This window comes from Magnolia sinica, chromosome 17, assembly GCF_029962835.1.
Source record: "Magnolia sinica isolate HGM2019 chromosome 17, MsV1, whole genome shotgun sequence".
Classification (NCBI taxonomy): Eukaryota; Viridiplantae; Streptophyta; class Magnoliopsida; order Magnoliales; family Magnoliaceae; genus Magnolia; species Magnolia sinica.
The window spans coordinates 35,082,915-35,110,550 of NC_080589.1; the positions used below are offsets into that span (position 1 = coordinate 35,082,915).

General features: G+C 39.6%; 1 protein-coding gene across 8 annotated transcripts in view; it reads left to right on the forward strand.

Moving 5' to 3' along the window:
• Window positions 1–27,636, forward strand: part of LOC131230649 (DEAD-box ATP-dependent RNA helicase 58, chloroplastic) — an 88,933-nt gene that overhangs the window by 17,532 nt on the left and 43,765 nt on the right. For 4 of the 8 annotated variants that reach the window (XM_058226539.1, XM_058226540.1, XM_058226541.1 and 1 more), the window contains exons 3-5: window positions 15,918–16,031; window positions 16,134–16,256; window positions 25,791–25,895. In XM_058226539.1, the coding sequence (XP_058082522.1) occupies window positions 15,918–16,031; window positions 16,134–16,256; window positions 25,791–25,895 (342 nt within the window). Of the gene's footprint in view, window positions 1–15,026; window positions 16,032–16,133; window positions 16,257–25,790; window positions 25,896–27,636 lie in introns of all 8 variants that reach the window. The other 4 variants (XM_058226543.1, XM_058226544.1, XM_058226538.1 and 1 more) reach the window with 4 other exon arrangements.

A 27,636-nucleotide genomic window follows, 5' to 3' on the forward strand; every position in this document is an offset into this window, starting at 1 on the left:
TTGCATAAAACTCCAAAGGCACTTTGGAGATGTATCAATCACTTTCTAAAAGTTGTTATATACAATTATTCAAGATAGTAGGGCATAAATGAGGTTTCTACAGTAATATGCATGCATTATCTTGTATTTTTTATGTTGGATTATCAAGATTTTATTAAGAAGAAGAGGAAACAGCCACAAAAATGCCCAACAAAAGGGCCCAAAAAGAGAGACAACAAGGAAAAAGAAATAACAATGACAAATAGTGAGAAGCTCCTGCAACAAACAACCAAGAGAGAGTCGAGACCAAATTCATCTCTTTTCTATAATAGAGAAGGCACTGTTGCAAGACAAGCTTTTGCAAGAGATATAGCTTCCAAGTTTGCCTCCTTATGAACATGCAAGCAATGATTTAAATATCAATAGAATCAGCTGATACTATTGGTATCACACTCTAGCCATACAACCCCGATCCATAGCTCAAGTGGTAGATTGAGTGATAGATACCTCGTTTCAACACTGAGGTCTTGGTATCGATCCCTAGTGGGGTGGCTAACAGTGAAGTGTCAACTGACAGTGGGGTGTACTAACAAGCTAACAAAAAAAAAAAAAAACACTCTAGCCATACAAAATTGCAAACTCCCTTGTATCGCCAAAGATATCACAATGTATCAATCATATATTGATACATAGTGATGTTTTGATATATAATAGTATAAAGTTCCCGAATGTCATTGATACATGTGATATGTATTGACTATACCGAGAGAACAATGCTCCTTTGCGGAAAAAAGAAAAATGCTAAAAAAAATAAATTTTTTCTCAAATTTTTTTCGAGGATTAGATCAAAATTGTTTTGAGGATTAGATACCTAAGAGGATTTTAAGCAGTCATTGTGAGTTGTTTGGAGAGAAGAGGATTTGGGTTGGGAAATCGAGATCGAAGAGTGGAGTTGGGCCAGAACCTAATTAGTGAACTCTTTTAATTTATAGTATTTTTTCTTGTTGAAATGGTTTAGAGTTGGTGGAACCAAGTTACTAATCATGATTTTGCATGTTTTAGATGCTCAATTATAGACTTTTACCCTCAATTTCGATTTTGGGGAAAATGGAGAAATTTGGGGAAATCTGAAATTTCTCTCAATTTTACCCATTTTATTTGCAATTAGTGTGGAAAATCATGTGAGAGTGCTTGTAGCTGATCCACAGATAGAAGGATTTTTTATTTTTATTTTTATTTATTTTATTTTATTTTTGAAATAAAAAAATATATATATAGATCATGAATCTCTTCAATCAGGTGTAGACAAAATATTTTCACGAGTCCATGAAGTGGCATTGCTGAAGTCCCTTTGAATTTTAACATGACCAAACAGAAAATCCAAAGCTCTGTTGCATGCCTAGTGCAGAGCACCTCTTCAACAAAATTAGAATCTTTAATACCCATAAGTGTAGAAAATTCCAGCACGGGAGCAGCTTTTGCTGTCCAAGACAATCCTGCTAATACCTGCCAGCTCTAGATATCCCACGAGCCATCTTAATTTATCTTAATGCTTGCAAGAGGGGAAAATCTAGGACATAAGAGGGGTAGATGAATGTGGCACACTGAAATGAAGTGCAGACCAACGGGCTTGGAGTAACACCTGGGGTGTACCCCTAAAGTTTAGATGGACCCCCGGTCCAAGAGGCAATCAAGGAGAAGATACTCTTGAGTAACCTTCCCGTGGACATCAATTTATCTTAAAAATTCTCCTATTCCTCTTGGTCCAAATTGACCACAGCACTACATATAAAATCATATTCTATATTCCAAATTGATAGGCAAATTCCAGTCCCTTTCTCTTCAATCTATTGTGTTATCACAGGGACTGTGTTTGTTGATTCTGCATTCCCCGTCACATTCAATACAGTTGACCAGAGGCAGTTGGCCTCCACGACACAGATCAGAATGCAATAAGGGAGTGGAGACTGGCTATTGCATACCCAAAGCCAGATCAAGGCCCTCCTCATCAGCGGATTTGTCAGCAGTGGCCATGTAGGAAAATATATGTGACTGTGTGGATTTGTATGTTATCTGTGTACTTTTATCGAGCACTATATGTGTATGTGCATGTGTGCATGTGTGTGCATGTACGCACGCACGCACGTGCTAGCACAAGAGAGCCCTATAACTCTCGTCCCTTACCCTTATTCCCCTCTCTTCTCCTTCACTTACTCTTCTATCTCTCTCCTCATTCTTCTTCATACATCTTCCATTTTCCACTTTCCACTACGTGAACAATTTTTATTTATTTATTTATTTATTATTATTATTATTATTATTGTTATTATTATTATTTAATTTACACATGCACTCATACCCCCACACACTCACGCCGTAGTGGAATTTCACCACCTATGGGTACTCAAACCCTTGACCAGGTGTTGAAACTCCTAAGAGTCTACCACCGGAGCAAGAGTTAGGACCCACGTGAACAGTTGGATTGGTGATAATGCTTCATGGAGGATGTTTCTTCAAGAACTAGCACTCTTTTGAGCTCCTCAATAGCACCTTAGGGGGTGTTTGGTGCATGGGATTAGATGGGTTTAAGTGGGATGGAATTAACAAAATGTAATAATTACATGGTGTCAGGGATTGTTGTGTAATCCCATGGCTTGGAGGCCATCCCACTTCATGTTTGGAGGAAGCACACCAAATGATGTGTTTCAACCCTGCCACTACTGGTCGGTGCTCGGTGGGCCCCACCATGATGTATGTGTTTCATCCATGCCGTCCATCCATTCTTCCAGATCATTTTATGGTATGAGCCCAAAAATGAGTTTGATCCAAATCTCAAGTGGACCGCATAGTGTTGATTGAACGCCCTCCATTAAAAACTTCATGGGGGCCACAAAAGTTTTGGATCAAGCTGATATATATTTTTTCCCTTCATCCAAGTATTTATGACCTAATCAATAGGTTAGATGTCAAATAACCATTACAGTTGGCCCTAGGAGGTTTTTAATGGTGGAATTCAATCACTACTGTTTTCCCATGGTGTGGTCCACCTAAGATTTATATCTACCTCATTTTTGGGATCAAGACCTAAATTTATATTTCAAAATGGATGGACGGCGTGGATAAAATACATACATCATGGTGGGGTCCACATAGCACCGACCACTAGCCACCTGACACCAGCCAAACCGCATTCGTTTGGAATTGCCACAAACCACCACTACCTTGTAGTGCATTTATGTCACCCAGTTATGCGGACCCCATTATGATGTATGTGTTATATGCACACCATCCATTCATTTTGCGACATCATTTTATGGGATGGGCCCAAAAATGAGATGGATCCAGAGTTTATATGGACCACACCACAGAAATCAATGGGTATAGTAACGCCCACACGATACTCAAAGCAGGATTACGATAATCCCTTGCCCAGGCGCCGATTCCAAGAAGGGGCTTCAAAACCCATACCTGATGTAAATTCCGAACAGGATGTCGCAATGATCCATGGGATCTTAAAACCCACTCCCACCTAATCCCCTTTGAACCCATGGGCCAAATGCCCCCTTGGGGAGTTGGTGTTCTTGGGATGGGTGATCCCGGATGACATATTACAACCACCCTATTTGACGGTGGGAACTACTTGACATGGTTCAAATCAAGCTCATATGTTCATTGGCAGACGGAAGAAGTTAGGGTATTTGGATGGTAGGTTTCAAAAGCCTCCCAAGGATGATCATGGTCATGCCGATTGGACGCAGACAATAAGACTACTGTTTTGGCTGCTGCTTTCCATGAAACTAGAAATCAGTGGAACTTTCAATGAATATGTGAGGATGATGTAAATGCTTCACAATCATGGAAATCTCATTTCAGATAGGGATAGGTGGTTTTCGAGATTCCCATTTACAACTTAACAACAATATGATCCGATACATTTGGTTGGCTTACTGGCGAAAACAAGATCCGAACAATTGATGACTTGAGAAAGAGGCAGATGATCCTACCTAACAGATGCATCCGTTGCTTGCAAGATGAGGAAAAATGTGGACCACCCTTCACTGCTCTTTTTCCAGGAAAGTGTGCAATAAGTTTCTTGAGTTGTTGGAGATTCAGTGGGTCATGCCTAATAAGTTAGTAAATATGCTCGCAATGTGGCATTTGACTAGAAAAGGAAGGAAGAAAAGAAAATATGTTGCTTGGTGCGTTTGGCTTTTGTCCATCATTTGGTTGATTTGGTTGGAGTGAAATAGCAGAACATTCAATGAAAAATCCTTGTGTCCAAAACAAGTGTTTTAGAGGGCTAAATGGTTGGTCTTGGAATGGGCTAAGGGCAGCATGCGTTCAGTAGGAGCATTGTTGGGGAGCAAATGGTGTGGAATCCTACCTTTAGAAGGGATCTCCTTGGTGAGGAGATCAACCTTCTTGGTGAGGAGATCAACGAATATGTAAGGATGATGGAAATGCTTCACAATTATGGAAATCTCATTTTGGATAGGGATAGGTCATGGGTGGGTTCGGAAACCTAGTCAGAATGGAGCTTGTATGTTGAGATCCCTCTACTCAGTGATTCAAGATCCCCATCTGTAACTTCACAACAATCCTATTTGATATATTTTGGTTGGCTTACCTACGAAAACAAGATCCTACTGACTAGTAACTTGAGAAAGAGACAGATGATGCTACCTAATGGATGCTTCCTCTGCTTGCAAGATGAGGAAAAATGTGGATAACCCCTTCTTCCATTGCTCTTTTTCCATAAAAGTGTGGAATAAGTTTGTTGAGTTGTTAGAGATTCAGTGGGTCGTAAGTTTGTAAATTTGCTGGTAATGTGGCATTTGACTAGAAAAGGAAGGAAGAAAAGGAAGATATGGTACTTGGTGCTTTTGGCTTTTGTCCATCATCTGGTTGATTTGGTTGTAGTGAAATGGCAGAACATTCGATGAAAAATCCTCTTGTACAGGTCATTTATTTTTTTATTTTTTTTCACAAGGCTAAATGGTTGGTCATGAAATGGGCCAAGGGCAAATGCTGTGTTTAGGAGCATGATAGAAGCTTTCCATGGCAGCTGGGAGAATTCCTCTTCTTTGGATTAGCTAGATGATTTATCGTCATCCTTTTTGTGTTCCCCTTTTGTTTTCTCTTTAATAAAATTTTCAGTTAATCTTTAAAAAAAAAAGGAAAAAGAAAAAATCCACAGTTACCGGTACAGGCATTCTTTTGTATCATCATCACCATCACGTTGTTTGGGTCAGCTGCATATATTGTATCTCTTGTGCAATTTATTGTCACGTGGAAGCAATCTTTCATCCCCACTCTGCAGTAATCATTCTATATATGGCTTTTTAAAGGGCCCTGCTGGTTTGCTGTAGTTATCTCCATATCAAAAGGCATTTGGGAAATGTAGCTTCCATGAAATCAATTGTTCTCTCACTGTTAGGCTTCTTACTTTAGATTTTCTCTCATGGTCTTACAAGTCAGTCTTGTTTTGGGTACCTTAATCAATTACCCATTTCCCCAATTTGTTGAGATAATCTTAGATGATGATTTCGATTAGGAATCAATTATTCGCTTGAAACATTGTGATGGGGACATCTCGTGCACACGCACGCCCCCCTTACGCACATACGCAAGGAGGTGGGCCCCACCTTTGATCTGGATCGATGACGACATCCATGGAGAGCCTCCTAGTTAGAGGATTGTGTTTTGGCTCCTTGGGGTGTACCTGATCATCATGTGGATCCCATCATTGGATCTCATGATCGTGGCCCACCACCTTAGGTGACTTAGGACTTTGAGTTTTGCTTATTACCGTTATTGATTAATTGTTATTTTTGATTACTTCATCTTTAAGTAATAGTATGCGCACATGGCGCGGCTTTTGGGGTATAGGTTTTTCTTATAAATAGGCAACCCCTTGTAGGGGTTTTTTTCATTGAATATGATTAATAAAATTCTGTGTTTTCCTGCTTCTCTAATTCTCTGAGTTGTGGAAACCTAATTGGGTGCGAAACCCTCCCTTCTTCAAAGGGCTAACTACCGTAGTGCGAAGCCATACTCATCCCAAATCGCCTCCATCTCCTACAGCCATCCCCTCATCAAATCCACCCATGTTTGCAGCTAATCTTTCCCCTACAGCAGATTTCTAGAATCTAGCCTTGCAGGAGGGCTGAAACTTCGGCGGAGCACCGTGTTCAAACCAATCATCCGTTTGACCTGAAATTTGGAGGGAACGTGGCCCCATCCCCAGCCAACTAGGCCCTAGCTGGCTGATTCCAGATTCGTGGGCCCCACACACATGCAGGCCGCCATCCACGCAAGTGCGTCAAGCCGGTTTGCTGTCCACACGTGCGAGCTGATCACGAGTTCCCTCTCATCTCTATTTCACTCCTCTTTCGCCTTGTTTTCATAACCCTGACCCTAGATCATTTCAAATCCCCAAGTTCTATTCCACTTTTGAAACCCTAGGTTTTCCCGAATTGAAACGTGAGAATCCCTTGGATTGGGAAATAATCCTTTGCATGTGTGGATGAATCTACTATCATTTGCGCATTGTTTGGTCTATAATTTTTAATTGATTCAGCCCTAACATGTGTAGGCTTGGACCCTCGTAGATTCCCCTTGTTGAATGCTTGACTTTATGTGGGATGTGGAATTATTGTGATTGTTTCTAAATTATTATGATCTAAAGCCTGAAATCTTGCACATCATATCTAATTTTCATGTCCTGCATCAAATTTGGTATTAAAGCTTAGGGTTCTTATAGGGGAATGCATTGCATGTTTAGGGTTTAGTCTACTCGCGTTTATTTTGCATTAAATTTCATCATATAGGGTTGTTTAGGACCCATCATTCACAACATAGACTGCTGAATTTTCTATTGTCAGAAATTCCCTAATTTTCATTGCTGAATTTTCTGTTAACAAACTGTTTGGACAGTTATGTTGCTGGAATTTTAGTAGTGTTGTGCAGTTTCCCTCATATAGAGTCCTATAGGAGCATTTAGTCTCATTTAGATGCATATAGTTGCATTAGAGGAACTTTGAGTTGAGTGGGTAGTTGTATGCCCATATGTACTGGTCGCGGTTTTAGGTTGCATCCTGCACTAAACATGGAACAATTATAAGACTCAATGGACAACATAACCCGATAGTTTGAGTCTTTGGGTGGGTGCTTGGAACAACGTATTGACCAACGCTGGGATTAGCTTAATGTGCGCGTTACCCAACTAGATACCTCCGCTTGGGCAAACCCCGCCATTGGGGAAGATGCCCAATCTCAGGCAGGTGGTCAGGAGGATAGACAAGGGAATGGGGGTGGCCAAAGAAACAGACATGGGCACGCACCTGTGCACCACCCACGAGAGGCATCATGATCATTATGACCCATATGCGCAACTCCTCAAGGGAGTTAGAGTATCGGTTGGCGGAACGGTGACCTCCAAAACCGATACGGATAGGGGGTCGTAACGGCGATACGAGGGCGTAACGGGCCGTAACGGCTCAATTTTTTTTTTTAAAAAAATATGAAAAATATGGATTAAATCCGAAATATTTTAAGCATTCCAAATATGCATTCATTTATAAATTGGAACATGTTTATGGTGGTGTAACGGTCCACTCTTTGGTGAGAAGTTGTATCGGACTGTCTGATGAATTTATGAACCAGATAACTTGAATTTGACTACAGAATTCATATATTTAATTTTCTAATTATCTACCATCAATGATAGATATATTAGAATGAATGTAATATGAAAATATCTTACATTAGGTGTTTGCAATTATTTTTGAGGAATTTCTCGAACATACCGGTGGTCCTATGCAGTGTGGTGCACCATGCACGTGACTGTGATAGTGTAATTAAAATATAAAATTAGTAGTGTCTGATATATACTCCCCTGCAACTTGATTAAGGATTACTTGATTGGTTGTCAGGGGAGCTATTTTAAATACAAGTTCGACAGTGTCAAGTGTGTGCATGGCTTCTTGCAATAATACTGCTGTGAGCTGTCTGCTGCAAATACTTACCTTAATACAAATATATACTCACAATCACAAGTCACCACCAAAATGAAAATCTGCTTTTTTTGTAGTTGCTCGACCTCCACATCATCGTCATCGTCACCATCAGGCTGACGCTGTCCAATAGGTGTAGGTGCTGCATCTCGACCTCCACATCATCATCGTCGTCATCGTCATCATCAGGCTGATGCTGTCCAATAGGTGTAGGTGCTGCATCTGCATATCCATAATATCCAGTGCCAGAAGGAAATGCTAGATAAATGAAACCAGAGGATGATTAATCCTGACTAGGCAACGACTCTGACCCCGAGTAAGCATATCCACTAGTGCCCATCGAATAGCCATACTGGTGCCCATACTCAGGCTGCTGAGAATCTTGAGATAGAGTGTGTCTGCTATGATGAGTAACTTAGATTTGGATCTAGATATCTGTAATCATATGGATATTGATCGGGAGGACTACTCCAACATGAATGTGATGGAACAGGCTCAGTATAACCACCATATTCATAATCCAATTGACCATAAGAATATCCATCATAATAACCAGGACCATGAGCCTGCTGATGTTTCGGACCTCCTGGACCCGGTGCACCACTAGATGTACCCTCCTCCTGCTAGCTGTATCATGACTCAGTACACTCATAAGTCCGACCTCGTGTACTACCTCATCGATGTTCATCGGCATCGCAATCTGTAGACGGCTGTATAGGGCGCTAAGCAACACCAAAAGTGTAACGCCTCAGAACAATCGGTACAAAGACCCGAGTATCACCTCAGGTAGAAATTACCATTGCTGGTACTCTTTTGTTGATCTTGAGCCGTACCCATACTTGGTATAAACGCTGTCCCTCTTACTGGGTTCAACACATCTACACGATTCTCTTGTTACGCTCTGCGTATTTCTGGGTCATCAATTTTCAATTCTTCACTATCCTCTTCCTTGTTTCCAACCAAGGTAGAAGTGGGTCATCCTCATCATAAATATTGTCCAAATTTATTGAACAGTAGTCTTCGTCATCGGCAGCTGTAATGCTCCTATGATGTCGTCGCATTCTTAGTTTTATATTGTAGTGCATGAAGACAATTTTATCTAATGTTCTAGTCTGCAATCTATTCCTATTCTTTGAATGAATAAGCGCAAAACAACTTCAATTCCTTTCGCAACTAGAGGAAGATGTTGTCTGGCTCAAAACTTTTACTGTAATTTTTTGGAGAGCCTTCGTTCTTTCTCTGAAATTAATCCACCATTCGGCCGGTTGCAACCTAGATACTGCATGCTGTGCAAGAGCATCTCCAAAGCTACCAAGGCAATTTCCAAATGTATCTAATTCATTCAACGCCTTTATTTGCAGATCTAAGTCAGACTCTAATCTCTTTATCACATTTTTTAGCCTGACACGAACTTCATCATCCGCAACAAATGATTGGGCATATCTATATCTAGGATTTAGGTAGTAACCTGCGGCATGAAGATCGTGATGGAGTTGTCTTGTCTATCTCCTGTCGATCATCTTCCAATAAGACTCTTAGCTTCTACAATCACGTTGAATTGCCAATTTTGCCTTATCCATGACATTGTATAGGAAGCCCATGGTAGGTGCTTCGTCAGTTTCAACAAGACGGAGTACCCTCATTAGTGGCTCCATCACCTTTAGGATCGACTTGACCCTCTCCAATATTTGTTGTCTCGTATGGTGCTCGCAACTTCAACTGGTGTTCCTAATGTCTTCTTTCCATGTTTTGTGTTGAGCCATTCTCGGGAAGCAAACATCTCACTCAACTCTCCCTTATGCTAGAATAAACTCTCTAATGCTATAAAGTTTGTTGCGAATCTAGTTGCCGCAGGCCTCAACAACTCTCGTCCTTTCATGAACTTTCTCATTATTGTGACTACTTGATTATGGTTGTAAATAAACGTCGTCACTTCTCTTGCCCTTTCGACCATTTCCTTAACATTCTTCTTCTTCCTAATATCTTCCAATATAAGATCAATACAATGTGCAACACATGGTGACCAAAAAAGATGTTTTCTCTTATTCATCAACATGTCCTGCAAGCTTACATGATGCTTCATTATTTGTCACAATCTGCATTACATTCTCCTCTCCAATCTCGTCCACAACTTTATCCATTAGTCTAGTAATATAATTAGAATTTTTTGTTTCCTCTGAGGCATCAATTGACTTGTGGTATATAGTTCCTAAGTGGCAGTACACCATGAAGTTGATCATGCTGCATCTGGTTGGGCCAGTCCAACCATCACACATGATCGTGCATCCTCTGGCTTGCCATACAGGTTTAAAGGTAGCCACGTATGCTTTCACATCCACATACTCTGCATTTGTCCATTTTCCCCTAATCTCCTTAGCCGTGGGAGCTTTTATTCCTTCACCTGCTTCTGCTGTTACATTAATTACCACCTGCCAATATAGAGAATTGGCCGCATTAGGAGGTATGTTGGTATATATAAATAACTTTGCTGCTGCTCTACTTAATTTCTCAATGGAAGTTCTACTCCACATTTGTTTTATCTTCTTTTGTTTAGTTGATTCTTTCCTAAACAGGATTGGATCAATAGAGGGTCTCCTAGGCTCATTTACTTCTTCATCCAAATGTATAGGGGCATCACGTGAAGATGTCTGTCGTCGGCTCCTAAACACATGTCGTAACCCACCAAACCTATCCCCCACTCCCACCTGCAGAAGCAGTTACACTCCTAATTGCACTACCATTCCCACTCCCACTGCCCCCCTGGATCACGCACTGACCCATGCGTGTCAAACATGCGGCGACTTTCTTCCTCTTCACGAGCTAGACGCAAGCTCTCTCTCCTAACTATAGTTAATTCCCGATCTGAATCTTCGTCAGAATCAATAATATCTTCATCACGAATGCCCATATATTCGGGACCAAATACCTCCTGTCAAGCTGCATCAAAAACATCATCTTTCTTCTTTTATACAACAGCACGTTTATCCTTTGACTCATTTAGACTAGCTTGTATTAAAAGCATTATCTCTTTCGGTACTCTAGTACATGCTGCAACTTGACCCTTTCAATGTGTCAAATGTTGTTTGAGACGGGTAATTCCACCAGTCACTATTCTATCACAATACTTGCACTTCATTTGGTACCTAGTACCACCAACCCTCTCACAATATTGCCATCCAATATCCTCACTTACTTGTTGATGGCTAGACCCAAACATTTCTTTAGGTTTAGGTAAATACTAGATAATTAGATATAGATTAGATATAAGTATGAGTGTATGACCTATGTTAATAAAAATGATTTTAGAATTAACTAAAGTACTAAAACCTAAGAAGCTCCATAACCTGTCTAATATAAGCAAATAAAAACATAAAGTCACTAATTCGAAAATAGAAAAAAATTATAAAATGACTAACACATCATATTTTATGATTGAAACAGCAAAACATTCATTAAAAAATGATTTTTCAAATTTAAAAAAAAGGGCCAAAATTAATGTGTAAATAGAAAAAAATATAAAAAAATATAAAATGACACCACAAATCTGTAAAATACACATTAACATGGTCTATTATGATTAACACATCATATTCTATGATTAAAACAACAAACCATTCATTAAAAAATGATTTTTCGAATTTTTAAAAAAAGGTCGAAATTAGTGCGTAAATAGAAAAAAATATAAAATTACACAACAAATCTGTAAAATGCACATTAACATGTTCTACTATAATTAACACATCATATTCTATGATTAAAACAGCAAACCATTCATTAAAAAATAATTTTTCGAATTTTTTAATAAAAAGGCCAAAATTAGTCCGTAAATAGAAAAAAATATAAAAAAAATAAAATGGCACCACAAATCTGTAAAATGCACATTAACATGTTCTACTATGATTAACACATCATATTTTATGATTAAAATAACAAAACATATAATAAAAAGTATAAATATCTATTTTTGACGAATTTCTGAAAAATGGCCCACGGAGCTTCGATTCAAGAAAATCTGTAATATAATATGTTTTTATCTCAAATGTCGATCCAAGATTGGTCGAAAATAATAGTAGAAGGATTGAGTGAGAGTTTGGAAGCAAATGGTTTTAAAAAAATGAAAAAACGGAGTTTAAAAAGGCAAAAAAAAGTTACCGTTATATGACCGTTACGGGCTAGCCGTTACGGGTCAGTAACGGCCGTTACGGGTGCAAAAATGGGACATCGCCAATACGGCCCCGAAACACGTAACGAGTCCCACCATTAAAGATACGTATTGGCCATAGACATTATGATCATTATGACCCAGATGCGCAACTCCTCAAGGGAGTTAGAGTAGAGATCCCTACGTTTAATGGCCACTTGGGCCCTAAAGCTTTTCTAGATTTGTTGGCAAATATGGACCACTATTTTGAGTGCTACAACATGTCGGATGCTCATCGAGTCCGATTTGCCAAGATGAAGCTTGTGAGCCAAACAAAGAGGTTTTGGGCTACTATGGAGCGAAAGAAAGAGAGGTTGAAGGAACCCCCAATAATCCATCGGGGAGAAATGAAAGAAACTCTTAAGGAAAAATACCTCCCTTTCTCTTATCACTTGAGGTTAGTTGAGGAATTGAAGTCCAAGTCTAAGCCTCTCCATATTCTAAATACTAAAGACTTTGAGCGAGAGACTGAGTTGGACTCGATGGTGTACGCCCTTGTGTCTAGGAAAAGTGCACCAGAGGCTATTGCAAAGTCACCCACTGAGGCCATTCTGGTAGTGGATGAGTTTCGTGATGTCTTTCCCGATGATCTACCGGATGAGTTTCCCCCTATGAGGGATATACAGCAGGCCATTAATTTAGTCTCTGGGGCAACTCTACCAAACCTGTCTGAGGTGGTCAATAGGAGTCTGGGAAATTTGCTCAGGTGTTTAGTGGGGGAGCACACCAGGACGTGGGACACTGCACTACCTATCGCTGAGTTTGCATTTAATAGTTCTGTCAATAGATACATAGGTTTTAAGTCCTTTTGAAGTCGTTACTGGTTATAAACCTAGGAAGCCTATTGATCTTTTCCCTATATCCCTGTCCCATAGGCCATCAGAGTCTGCAGAGTCTTTTGCACATCACATTCATTCATTGCATCAAAAAATCAGGCGAAAGATCAATACTAGTAATGAACATTACAAAATTTCTGTTGACCAACTAAATGATTCAAGGAATTCGATGTAGGAGACTCTATGATGATCTGCATCAGGCCAGAGCGGTACCCTCAGGGAGTCGTTCCTAAATTACACGCTCGTAGCATTGAACCATTCAAAATTATAAAACGAAACGGTCTCAATGGGTATGTGGTAGATCGTCCACCTTCCATGGGAATTAGTTCCAGATTCAATGTGGAGGATCTAATTGCATTTTAGGGGACCACTGATACATTGTCCAGCTTGTCACCTAACCATCCTGATTCATCAGACATTTCCCTTGATCCATGGCCCCCTCCCGACCCATCTTCCCAGCCTCTACCTCCCATACATATCCTTCCCACACCCAGAGAGGAGATAGAGGATATTCTGGATAATCAGATAATATCGACGTCAGACGGCAGATTTCAAAAGTTCCTAGTCAAGTGGAAGTCACTCCAATGAACATGTTGTTCCTAACCGCCCAACATTCTGTCCCACAAAGCATTCATAAATCTTCGTAGCCGGGGAGAGTTGATGGGGACATCTTGCGCACACGCACGCCCCCCTTACGTACATACGCAAGGAGGAGGGCCCCACCTTCGATCTGGATCGATGACGACATCCATGGAGGGCCTCTTAGTTAGAGGACTGTGTTTTGGTTCCTTGGGGTGGACCCGATCATCATTGGATCTCATGATCGTGGCCCACTACCCTAGGTGACCTAGGACTTTGAGTTTTGCTTATTACTGTTATTAGGAACATCATGAACGGTTTAGATTGCATTGATTAGTTGTTATTTTTTATTACTTCGTCTTTAAGTAATAGTATGCGCACATGGCGCGGCTTTTGGGGTATAGGTTTTTCTTATAAATAGGCAACCCCTTGTAGTTGTTTTTTCATTGAAGATGATTAATAAAATTCTGTGTTTTCCTGCTTCGCTAATTTTTTGAGTTGTGGAAACCTAATTGGGTGTGAAACCCTCTCTTCTTCGAAGTGCTAACTACCGTAGTATGAAGCCACACCCATCCCAAATCGCCTCATCTCCTACCCTCCATATTCCTCATCTCCTACAACCATCCCCTCATTAAATCCACCCACGTTTGCAACTAATCTTTCCCTTACAGCAGATTTCCAGAATCTGGCTTTGCAGGAGGGCTGAAATTTCGGCAGAGCACCGTGTTCAAACCAATCATCCGTTTGACATGAAATTTGGAGGGAAGGTGGCCCACCCTTGGCCGACCAGGCCCTAGCTGGTTGATTCCAGATTCGTGGGCCCCACACACATGCGGGCCGCCATTCACGCACGTACATCAGGCCGGTTTGCTGTCCACACGTGCGGGCTGATCACAGGTTCCCTCTTATCTCTATTTCACTCCTCTTTCGCCTTGTTTCTATAACCCTAACCCTAGATCATCTCAAATCCCCAAGTTCTATTATACTTTTGAAATTCTAGGTTTTCCCGAATTGAAACGTGAGAATCCCTTGGATTGAAAAATAATCCTTTGCATGTGTGGATGAATCTACTATCCTTTGAGCATTGTTTGGTCTATAATTTTTAATTGATTCAACCCTAACATGTGTAGGCTTGGACCATCGTAGATTCCTCTTGTTGAATACTTGACTTTATTTGGGATGTGGAATTATTGTGATTGTTTCTAAATTATTATGGTCTAAAGCCTGAAATCTTGCATATCATATCTAATTTTCATGTCCTGCATCACATTGGTAGTTCCTCTCATGGTTGAAGATTTCACTTTCAAGTAGGTAACTTCATACACCAATCATCATGCATTCAGAAGCTGTTGTTGAAAATGGTAGTCTTCACTAGTTTATTTCTGTTCATCATTCTCAAGTGATTAAATGTTTCAGAGTGCACAGAAAATCTAAACACACTCTTCCGGGTAATCCCCTAGCTCCAGTTGAAGTCTTCGGCGGTGTTTGGTGAAAGGCATTTAAAAAGATAAATTCTTAGAACCTTCCCCATCTAAAATATAATCTGTTCACAGATCTTTCATTGTATTTCTGTAGTTCCTTCTTTATTATAAACGTTATGAGGAGGGCTTGCCAAATAGGACAGCTTCTTGTCTCACTCTGAAACAAGGTGGGGCCCACCTTTCAGTGATCCAACCTTTTCATTTGGTGGGCTTCCATGCTCAAAATTTCCTGCACTATATAGTCAACGGTCCAAATTCAACGAGAAAAGATCTGCTCATCGTATGGCTTGGACTTTTCATAAGGGAGACTTGTAGGACATGGCTCCTTCAGGATTCGTACCACCTGCTAAATGGCCTGGATCATAGGAAGTAGGCTTATCGGTATAGTCGATGGCTGAACAAAAAATGCCATTCAATTTGGTTGAACATTGTTTTTATGAATAGAACACACAACCAGTTAAAAGGTGTTTCCTGTTTGGATGTTCAACAAAATTAAACAGTAGTTCCCGTGTGGCCAGCAAACATAGAGGTTGGCCCACCTTCTGGTCGAGTACATATCATCAACTATTATAGTTCTCCTATGCATACGATTGGCAGTAGTCAGGAATCTTTCTAGAGTTCCATGTACTGCTCGCCAATGTTTAGAATTTTGCATCCATCATCATGCATGTGTGAAAATTCAATATGTTGGAAGCTATGGTTGATTACTCTATCTCAAACAAGTAGTCAGCAATGTTTAGTATTCTTCCTGTGACTCCTGCAATAGATGATCTATCAGCTATGATTTATTTAATGAGGCTAATGTATTACTTTATTGGCACTCTAGACAGGTTCAGGGAAGACACTAGCATACTTGTTATTAATATTTTCAGTCATAGATGTTCGAAGATCTGCGATACAAGCACTGATAGTTGTGCCCACTAGAGAACTAGGCATGCAAGTAAGACAAGTTTATTTATTTATGAGATTTTCTTCAGTATGATATTAGGATCATATTTTGTTGCTAATATTATATTCATGTTTTTTATTGTAATGCTGCAAGGTTACAAAAGTTGCTAGGATGTTGGCTGCTAGGCCTACAGAACATGGTTCAGAACAGAAGGCATGTACTGTCATGGCTCTTTTAGATGGAGGGACATTGGAAAGACATAAGAGTTGGCTAAAGGTGCTGCACTCACCAGATTCAACTAACAAAGTGATTTTTGTGATGAAAGAAATAAAAAAAAGGCTTGCAAGCTGTTAATGCATAATGACCACATGTGTGGGCCACCCTAGCCACATGTGGTCCCACGGTCTCTCATATGATCCTCATATGTTTGGGTTTATATTGGGCCTTTGTCATAGTTTTAGGCTATAGTCTTTACGCCCGGAAGTCATGGTTTATTTTATCTTTTAGTCAAAGGGGTATAATTGTATTATTCTTGTATTAAGTGATTGCCCTAATTATAATAAAAGAGATGTGGAGGCGTGTGGAGCATTCAAACCTCTCTCCTCTCCTCCTTTTCCTCTCACTTTTCTTCTTTTCTTTTTCTCGTCTCCATCATTTACTATGTGGTTTTAGAGAGCAAGTGATCCGATACCTTGCTTTTCTCTCTCTATCATTTTCTCCTCTTTCTTTTCGTCTCTTTTCTTTGTGGGGAACCCTAACATGCTTGGGGCTGACCTAACCTAATCCTTTTCTCTCGTTGTACCACCGCTTGTTGGGTAGTGTAATCATGTTCAACAAAGGTGTGTAAGGCCCACTTTTATGTTACTTGTGTGATGGGTCAAAGTGGATTATCTCTCATCTACAGTTGGATCTATGGTCAGATTTGAAGGGTAAAATCAGATTTGATGACAAATTATTCATGATGGTGTGTGTGTGTGTGTGTGTGTGTGTATAGGTGAAAGCCAGAAAGCAGGTAATGATCTAGTTGACTATGTTTGTGGATATATACTTCCTTCTACTTGTGTGATGTCTGATTCTGGTGGGTATTCAAAGTTCTTACAGTTGTCAAGATGGATACTAAGAATGAATCAAAGAATAGCATTATGTCACCATCTGAGTTGACGTCCCTCCAAATCACATTGACTAAAATGAATGGAACAAATTATCTATAGTGGCCTACATCTGTAGAGTTTTTTATGATAGGAAAAAAGAAAGGTGAAATATCTGACTTCAGCCAAAGTTGACGAGACCACGACGGACTATGATGATTGAGTAGCAAACTATGTCTAAATTAGGGCGTTGTTGTGGAACAATATGGAGCTACATATCAATGCATTCTATCCATAGAAGGGGATGGGGGCCTCTTTCATAGCTATCATCCCTAAAAAAAGGAGCATAATCACTATTAGATTTTTGGCATATTAGCTTAATCATAAGTCCCTACAAGATTTTTGTGAAGATTTTTGCATATAAATTCAGGTTGGTTCTATCTTTTCTCATATCCGAGAACCAAGGAGCCTTTGTCGCAGGTAGATAGATCTTAGATAGAGCCTTGCTTGCACTCGAATGTATTGATTCGTGACACAAGGAGGGCAAGACAGGAGTGGTGTGTAAACTGAGAAAGATTGGGTGCAGAGATAAATGAAATGCTTGGATGCATGTGTTGTCGGCCTGTTTTCCAGTGTTGGTGAATGGTGCTCCAAAGGAATTCTTTAAAGCATCGAGAGGCTTAAAGCAAGGGGATCTACTTTCATCGTTTCTGTTTGTAGTGATTGCGGAAGCATTGAGTAGAATGCTAGCATAAAGTTAGGAGGCGGGCCTTATTTTTGGCTTCTGTGGAATAAGAGGCGGGGTTTGGATTTCTCATTTACAATTTGAGGACGATACACTTATATTTTACAATGCAAACACCTATGGTGGTTAATTTAAGGAAAATTTTGTGGTGCTTCGAAGAGGTATTGAGGTTAAAGATTAATGTCAAGAAAAGTGAGAAACTAGGCATCAGGCTTTTCGAGGTGGAAACTTTTTCTTGTGCAGACGCATTTGTGGCATTGGGTCTTAACCCTCTACTTGGACCTCTCTTTGTGCGTTGGTAAATAGGCGAAAGCTTTATGGAGTAGGGTGATTGAAGGTTCGAGAGAAAGTTATCTAGTTGGAGGAGCTGCCATCTGTCGTTAGCGGGGCGCATCACTCTTATTAAAGCGGCTCTATCCAACCTTCCTCTTTATTTTATATCCTTGTACAAATGTCATAATCCAATCTTAGATAGGTTAGAAAAGCTAAGGTGAGATTTCCTATGGCGTGGGGCAGAAGAGAAGCATAAATTCCATCCTACTTAAGTGGGAAGACGTGTGCAAGCCATTATCTGAGGGTGGTGCAGGCATCAAAGTGTTGGAATCAATGAATATGGTACTTTTAGGTAAGTGGCAATAGCGCTTTAGGTTTGAAGAGGGAAAGCTTTAGAGAGAAGTTATGGCTTCAAAGTATGGGGTCCATGAGGGGGTGGGAGGTAAAGAAATCGTCATATCATCGAGCCTCGGGGATTTGGAAGGACATCAATGTAGTAGGTCCCTTGTTTAAGTCTATGTTGTCATTCTCTCCTGGGGAAGGGATCCAGATTCATTTTTGAGAGGATTGTTGGTGTGTGGATAGACCTTTGGAGGTGGAGTACCCATCCTTGGCTAGACTTGCTCCTTTAAAGAATATGTCGGTTGCTAGTTGTTTCCCTAATATAGGGGGAAGTGGTGTGTCATGTCCTCTGTGCTGTGGGGACTTACTTGATGAGGAGGAGGCAGACTATGCTAGTCTTTTGGGCCGGCTACATGATGTTCACCCTTTTCTGGCTTCTCCGAATTCTGTGGTGTGGATCATTTCTCTTTCTAGGAAATTTTTTATTGTCCTTCTGTTTGGTGACTTGGGATTCATTGAGCACAAGAAGACGTGATTTCTTCCACGCTTTTGGTTCTATGGTGCTCCTCCTAAGGTAGCATCTTGTTAGTCGGGTGAAAATGTATCCTAACTATAGATAATCTTCAAAAAAGGTCTATTAATGCAAGGGCATTTTCACACCGGGTTCGAGTGGGGTTGTTTGTGGGATGTAGGGGCACACTCGGGGTGAGCGGCCCGTGTGAGGCGGAACCCATGTGAAGTGGGGCCCACGAGGGGGGTTCGTTTTGCCTATTGTGTATGAGCGATGCAAAAATGATAGATCATCTTCTCATACACTACTCTTTTCTGCGTCGAGTGTGGCCATCCTTCCTACAGTCCTTGGATGTTTCTTGGGTGATGCCACGGTCAGTAGTTCATCTGCTTTGGATGTGGCATGGTGTTATGTTTGCTAGGGACAAGTTATCGTCATGGTGATTGGTCATGCTTGCAGTGCTTGGGAACATTTGAGCCGAACACAACAGTTGGTGCTTTCACAATAAGCAAGGTCCGTGGGAAGTAGTTTGGAAATTTAAGAGGGATGTTATGGAATGGGTATCTGGGGTTAAGAATGTTAATGTCGATGTTGTCTCATTGTTGCTTGGGCTATAACTTTGAGATGTATTTTGGCTGTCATTTCTTTATTCTTTTATTCTTTGATTTTTATCAAGAAACTCTTCAATAAAATAGACTCATTATCCTTAAAAAATGATGATGTAACCAGCAAATGAGATTCGTCACTCAAACCCGAGCACCAAAAATTACACTCTAGACACGCCCAATCCAAGAATAGACGTTTTTGTCAACTTGAAAGAATGGGAAAATCAATGCAAAGAAGAAAAAGAAGGCGAATAATTAAAGCTCTCACCAAATTGATGGCCTAGATCACATGCCTCACTTGTCAAAGCTAAAGCTTTCACAGAACCCTAGAAAAGGGTTGACGTCCAATGTATGGAGGAGAGAAAACGTCCAAAAGCCTCGGGCGACTTTTCTTTGTTGAGTTTTATTTGGGGGGAAACAATAAATAAGCTCTAATACTAATCTGGGTTGGGCTGGACATCAAGCATAAACTAACGGCTAGATGTTATAATTAGTGTTCGAAATATCGGTATCACGTTATGTATCACACCCTTGGGATACGGATACATATCAGTTATTGCATGGGATATATTGCTTGTATTGCGTAATGTATTGCTGTTGTTGGAAACATGGGAAAACATTGGGAAATTGGTCGAAATTTTCAATAAAACTATAGTAATTGTTAAGAAAGACATCAATATACACTTATAAATCAGAACATAATTAAAAAACAAGTGCAAATAATAGGCTTTATTTGTATGGGGTCCTAATTTTTGCGTTGTCTAACTAAATTGATGCAAGTATATTTAAAGTCTATTCATATAATTTATAAATGTAAGAAGACGTGTGGAAACACAAGCAATACATTTAAAAGAAAAAGAAGAATCACTAGATCATGTTACATACATGTTTGATTATTTTTATTTTTTTTCAATTTTCTGTAACTTGGCCTATCTCCTCCAAATCTCGAAAACATGAACCTCCAAATCTCGAAAACATGAAAAATCATTGATTTGTAACAATTTGACATTGATTTAATATGTTTTACAGGAAAAAAAGGATCGAAAATTGAAAATGCTCACCGGATCAAACATATGGGAAATATCCAACTGCTTGCGCATTTCATATCATGCAGGTGGGATACAAGATATATTGTGGGATATATTGACCGATATCGTCAATACTTAAAACACTGGTTATAATCTCAACCTTATAATCTTAAGTTAAAATAAAATAGGACTTCAATACCAATATCTACTTAAATGAAACATAAACAAAGCTAAACAAACCATAATTTGTAAAAAATTAATTAAAATTCATAACTCAAAAGTAAATGCCACTATATGTGGTCCATTGATGGATCTATGGATCTGGCCAGTTGTGGAAGGGATTTGTGCCCCTTTCCATGATCTAATTCATCCCAATACTCCTCAGCAAGTATATCAGCTCAATCCATCAACATCTAGTCATCAATGTCCTCATCATCCTCCTTGGGCTGTGAAGGACTTAACCTCAAGTATGATCTGTTGTCCGCTGCTCTGTGTGGTGCGAAATCGGCAACATTGAACACAATAGATGTGTGCACTCCGGCTGGTAACTCAATGAGGTAGGCATTGTCGTTAATCTGCGTCAAGGTCTTGCATAGGCCAATCATTTTCTACTTCAACTTGTTACATGTGCGAGTCACAAATCTTTCTTACTGCATGTGGACCCACACTAGATCTTCCTCTTCAAAAACAACCTTCCAATGTCGTCTATATGTAGTTCTTGTAACTTGTGTTACTTGCTTCAATCTACCTGCTAACTTGTTTGTGTGTTGTTGAATCTGCACTGCCAATTCATCAATATCATCAGGCACCCTAGTCATGTTGGGTACCGCTATAAGATCAATCAAGTTCGAAGGGTTAGCACCATATACCACTTCAAATGATCTCTTTTGAGTGGTCCTGTTCTTCGCCTAGTCATATGCAAACTCTTCATGTGGTATATTAAGTCCCACTGCTTCGGCATGTCCTATACCAATGTGCACAACAAGTTGCCCATCGATTTGTGGATGATGGGCACTACTAAAGCATAAATGAGTGTTCAATTGTTTCCATACTTTCCAAAAAAAAAAAAGACTAATGAATTACTATCATGGTTCGAATTAATACTCTTTGGCACCCCATGTAGCTTCCCTTCCTCTCAAGAAATATAATTTTGCAGTGTAGGATGTATCGCTAGTTTTTCTACATTAAAAAAAAAAAAAGAGTCATTCTAGAAGGTCGATCCACAATAGCAAAAATAGAATCGTTACCACATGTACGCGGCAAACATAATATGAAATCCATGCTTAGGTCCACCCATTTTGCCTAAGGAATAGATAATGGGATATATAATCCAGAATTCTGTGCATATGCCCCTAGATTGTCTGACATATTTGACACCTTTCCACGTACTTAGCCACATCTCTCCTTAATCGTGGCAATAGTACTTTACCTGAATCAACGTGGGAGTCCGATCTCAACCCTCATTTCCCGCTAATGACCCTGCATGAATCTCTGCCAATAGCTTCTCTTGAAAAGAGCAATCCGGTATGCACAATTTCGTGCCTCGGAAGAGAAAACCATTTTTTAAAAGTATATTCTCATTGCTTCTTGCTCTCTGTTCCGGACGAAATCTGTTCGAAATCTTGGTCGAGGATATACATATCCACAAAGCAATTAAAGCCAACCACATTGGCTTGCATATAGTTAATAAGCTCCCCTTGCGACTCAATGCATCCACTCTCCCATTTGTACGTGCCTTATGCTTCATGGTGAAGGTGAATTCCTGCAAGTAAGATACCCATTTCACATGCTGCTGTTTAAGCTTCTGCTGCCCATTCAAATATTTCAAAGCTTCGTGGTTGGAGAATAATACAATCACGTAGTACTCCACATCATATGTAGAGTACCGCACCCTTGGACCACTTAGATTTTCACTATAAAAAACTATGGATCAGCCATCTTGTCTGATTATTTCCATGATGCCAATGCAGGATGCATCACAATCTACTTGGAACACCTTATCAAAATCTGGCAAAGCTAAAACATGTGCCTTATGTTAACTTCTTCCTCATGGCCTCAACACTTTTTTGTGTCGCTATTAACTACACAAACTTTCATTTCTTTAAGCAATCTGTTAAAGGAGTTGCCAGTGTACTAAAGTTTCTAATGAATCTGTTATGGAAAGTAGCCAATCCAAGGAAATTATGCGCATCATGTCATATCTTAGTCACAGGCCATCCTGCACCACTTTCAACTTCTCCCGTTCTACACTAATATCATCTACACCACATAAACAAAGAACACAACCCGATCCGTCCCCAAATGACCTTTTTTTGGATTCGCATATAACTACTCCAGTCTCAAAGTGCCAAATACACTCGTAGATGATGCATTTGGGTGTGCATATCTGGACTGTAGATTAGGATATCACAAAATATACCACTATGAACTTAACAATGTAGGGCGTTGCACCTGGTTCATCACCCTAGTGAATGTGCTTGGTGCATTAGAGAGACCAAATGGCATCACCAACCATTCCTACAATCCCTCCCTCATCTTAAATGCAGTCTCCCATTCATCACTTGGGCGGATCCGAATTTGATAATATCTGCTCCATAGGTTTATTTTGGAAAAGATTTTCTCCCCCAAAAGCATATCCAACATGTCATCCAATCGGGGCATCGGAAATCGATATTTTATGGTGATCTTGTTGATTGCCTACTATCAACGCACATCCTCCATCTAAGTGAAACATAAACAAAGCAAAATAAACCATAATTTGTCAAAAAATAATGTAAAATACGTAACTTTAAATATCACTAATAGAAACTCTTGTGGACCATAAAGTGTGCCAATGGTGCCTCCTCAGCAAGTATATCAGCCCAATCCATTAGCATTTGGTTGTCCATGTCCTCATCACATAACCACATTGATGGATCTTTGAATCTGGCCCATTATGGAAGGGATTTGTGCCTCTTTCAACGATTTAATCCATCACAATACTCCTCAACAAGTATATCAGCCCGATCCATTAGCATCTGGTCATCCATGTACTCATCACATTACTCGGGTGTTTCTATCCAATTCCACCAATCCACATCCTCATTTTCACTTGTTGCCCATGTATTATGATGTTTTTTTTTTTTTTTTTTTTTATAGCAAAAACTCTTTTTTTCGATAGAAATGAAGAGTTGGCAAGTGGCCACTCATGGGATAAGCACCACCTTTTCCAAAACTTCCACGAGTACTGATAAAATGAGGAGTTAGCAAGTGGCGACTCATGGAACAACCATCACCTTGTCCGAACCCTCCCTCCACTCGTACTGATAAAATTTCTCTTCTACAACCAAAATACAGTCCCGTTGAATTCATGCATGATGTCATTTTTTAAGCTTTGCCTTAGCTTTTATGCACTGCTCCATATACCCTTTCTCCACCTTATCATCATTTAGATCTTTCTTCATCCGCTTATATTGCAATTAATTGCGGCTGTTGCTTAATCTAGAATCTCAACTGTATTCAGCTTCCCAAAAGGATAAAGTAATAGCATCTTTATCTCTCACTCTTAGGGAAGGCTTTGAGGTGGAATTTTTTCAGCTCATGAGGTGTCTATGAAGTGGTCTATAATTTGGAGGGGATTTGTTCTTTTTGTAAAATGTTTTCCCTCCTTTTTTCTTGATAAAAAAATTGCTTTTATCAATAAAGAAAAAAAGAAAAAAGAAAACAAAATCTTTGTCTAAGGTGGATCAGATGCACACACTTTCTAGATAAAAGATTGTACATTGGAAAGCTTAGATGACAGAAGTGATCCAAAAGGGTATCTTTCTACACGTGTGTATTTATGTGTAAGAAAATCCCAAGATAAAAATAGTAATAAACCCAAGGGTTCATTGTTTATATGTATGAAAATTCCCAAAATAAGCATACTAATAAGCCTAAAACTTGAGTCTTTCAACTGAGTCGTCTCCAGTACTTTTGGGCAAGTGTGTCATGGCACAATTTCTGTAAAGTGTTCTGTCCTTATTACATGGTCAATAAATTGATAAATGGGAATTTAAATGTCTTGTGTATATTCTACTAATCATTCAATATTATAATTGCATAGCAATTGACCCTTCATGACCCTATTTTGCTTGCATGGCCCTTTCCATTGCTCATCTAATGGTTGAGATAGGGCTTAGTAGTACTAGGTCGGACTCCATTGTCACACAAGCATCCTCAATGTGAACCCCTGTTATAGCCAGTTTTTAAGGGCCTGGTATTAAGAGGAAGGTCGATGTCTAGTGGGCAGATGATTGTAAAACATTTGCCAATATACCTTTAAAAGCCAACATCTAATGGTTGGGAGAAGGCTTGGACGATGAAAGTGACAATGTTGAGGTGATGAATTGCATTTGTAGGTGCATTATGAATACTTTCCTAGCCTTCAATCAATGAATGTATTTTGTTGTTTCTTTTATTGTGTTACAGAAATGCATTGTAACTCATTAGTTTAGCACAGATCAGCACTTTCATGAGAGATGAGAGTTGCTCCATGATTTCATGGTATCAAAGGCATTAAAAATTCAAATGTTTCACGCTTGAATTGAAGATCAGAACAATTTAGAATTGACAATGGTTCGTTGAATTTTGGTTCTGGATTATAAAACAGTGCTCTTTATTCACTTCATGACCATCTACCCATTTGGTGCCATACAATTGCATCGACTCTTATGTAGTAAGTAATTGAATCCAGAAGTGGTTTCTTCAGATTATGCAAGTGTAGTGTCAAATGACGTAGCATAAGTTGTTTATTTAGAATGATTTTTTCTCATGATCAGTTGTCATTTTTCTCTTAAATTTGTTGACTCTCTTTCCATTTCATCTATATTGCTTGAGCAGGTATACCTGCCTCAAGCTTCGCATTCTTTTGTTATCTAGAGATTCTTCCTTCACTTCCTTTGGGCAATGCGATTGTAAACTTGGCCGTTTCTCAAAACCAGGCTTAGGTATTTGTTCAAACCTCAGGCAGAGGAATTCTATTTCCACTAGAGTATGAAGGTTGGGCTGTGCATGTGGGTTGGGATAACGAAAGTCTCCAACTTGGCAATTAACCCATGGGATGTGGGATCTATTTAGTATTGATTGACTATGCATGTTTCAGTCATCATAGCATTTTCGTTGTGATTACATATGTTATTCAATTTCTGGAATTCACAAAGACCATTTCCATTCATTTAACTGATCGTCCTCTTATCAGGCTGAGCCCCCACAAATAATTGTTGCCACTGTACGGAGCTTGTGCCAATTGCTCGAGAAGAAGAAGTTAAAACTTGAAGCAATGCGAGTTCTTGTAATCGATGAGGTGAATTACAATATTCTTTCCCTGTTTTGTAGTTGTTTATAATTTTGATATTTCATTGATAGTTTTAAAAAATTCCACCTGATGGCCATGCACCAATCCGTCACCAGCTAGGAGAAAGGATAAGGGTTGATGTCATGTAGGCAGCCGATCATTGAACTTTTACCAAGCAACTGAGGGAGCATTGCTTGGAAGTGATGTGCCATTAACCTATAAGTCACATTATTGTGAAAAGTGTGCAAGGGTGGGGTTCGACATCCCAAAAATTGACACATTGCTATTGTGCCCAGTTGTAGTGGAAAGTGGGTGAGGGTTCCCATGCCACATTTGATGAGTTGGGTAAAGAAAAGTCCAGATGAGGCGAATTCATCCCTTCGATTGGATGTCAAAACTTTGTCAAGTATCACAAAGGTGGATATAACTAATGTTTTTCATATCATTATTGGCGGATGTATTGCACCCTTGGGTGATGCAGGACAATTAACCACTTGCTCTAAAAGCTCGAACTGATAGAGCATGGCGAATCAATCCCTTTATCTCATGGCCCATGCCCCACATCCTATGAGTTAGGACCTGCATTAATCACCCCTGGTGTGGAGTCTCGAACACGAGACTTCCTGCTCTAATACCACTTAGATGTAGGACAATTAACCACTTGCTCTAAAAGCTCAAATTGATAGAGCATGGCAAATGAATCCCTTTATCTCATAGCCTAGGTCCCACATCTCATGGGTTAGGACCTCGGTCGAACCCCCCTCATAGGCCCCACATCACATGGGTACCGCCTCACACGAGCCACCCACCTTACATGGGCCGCCTACCCCGAGTGTGCCCCTGCATCCCATAGGCCACCCCACTCGACCCCGGTGTGAAAATGCCCCTGCATTAATGGGATACAAACATATCTCAGTTATCACATGGGAAATATCGCATGTATTGTATAATCAGTGCTTTTAGTATCTTGCGATATCTAGTGTTTTAAGTATCAATGATATCAGCCGATATATCCCATGATATATCTTGTATCCCATCGGTGTGATATGAAACGCACAAGCAGTGAGATATTTCCTGTATGTTTGATCCGATGAGCATTTTCGATTTTCAATCTTTCTTTTTTTTTCTTTTTTCCTGTATATCATTTTAAATTAGTGTCAAATTGTTACAAATCCGTGATTTTTCATGTTTTGCATGAAAAGTCATGGATTGGGAGCTTCGATTTCGAGATTTGGAGGAGATAGGCCAAGTTGGGGAAATTTGAAAAACAAATAAATCAAAATTTCCTAATTTCTCGCAAATCGGTTGCAATCTATGTCCTAACATAAAATCAAACATGTAACCTGATCTAGTTGATATATATATATATATATATATATATATTAATGTATTGCTTGTGTTTCCACACATCTTCTTACATTTATAAATTATATGAATAGACTTTAAATATGCTTGCATAAAATCAGTTAGACAACGCATAGATTAGGACCCCATACAAAGAAAACCCATTATGTGCAGTTGTTTTTTATTATGTTTTGATTTAGAAGTGTGTATTGATGTATTTTTTAACAATCACTGAAGTTTTATTGAAAAATTCAACCAATTTCCCAATGCTTTCTCATGTTTCCAACAACAACAATACATTGCGCGATACAACCGATATATCTCATGCGATGACCGATACGTATCCATATCCCAAGGGTGTGATACATAATGCGATATTAATATTTCGAACACTGGCGATATCATC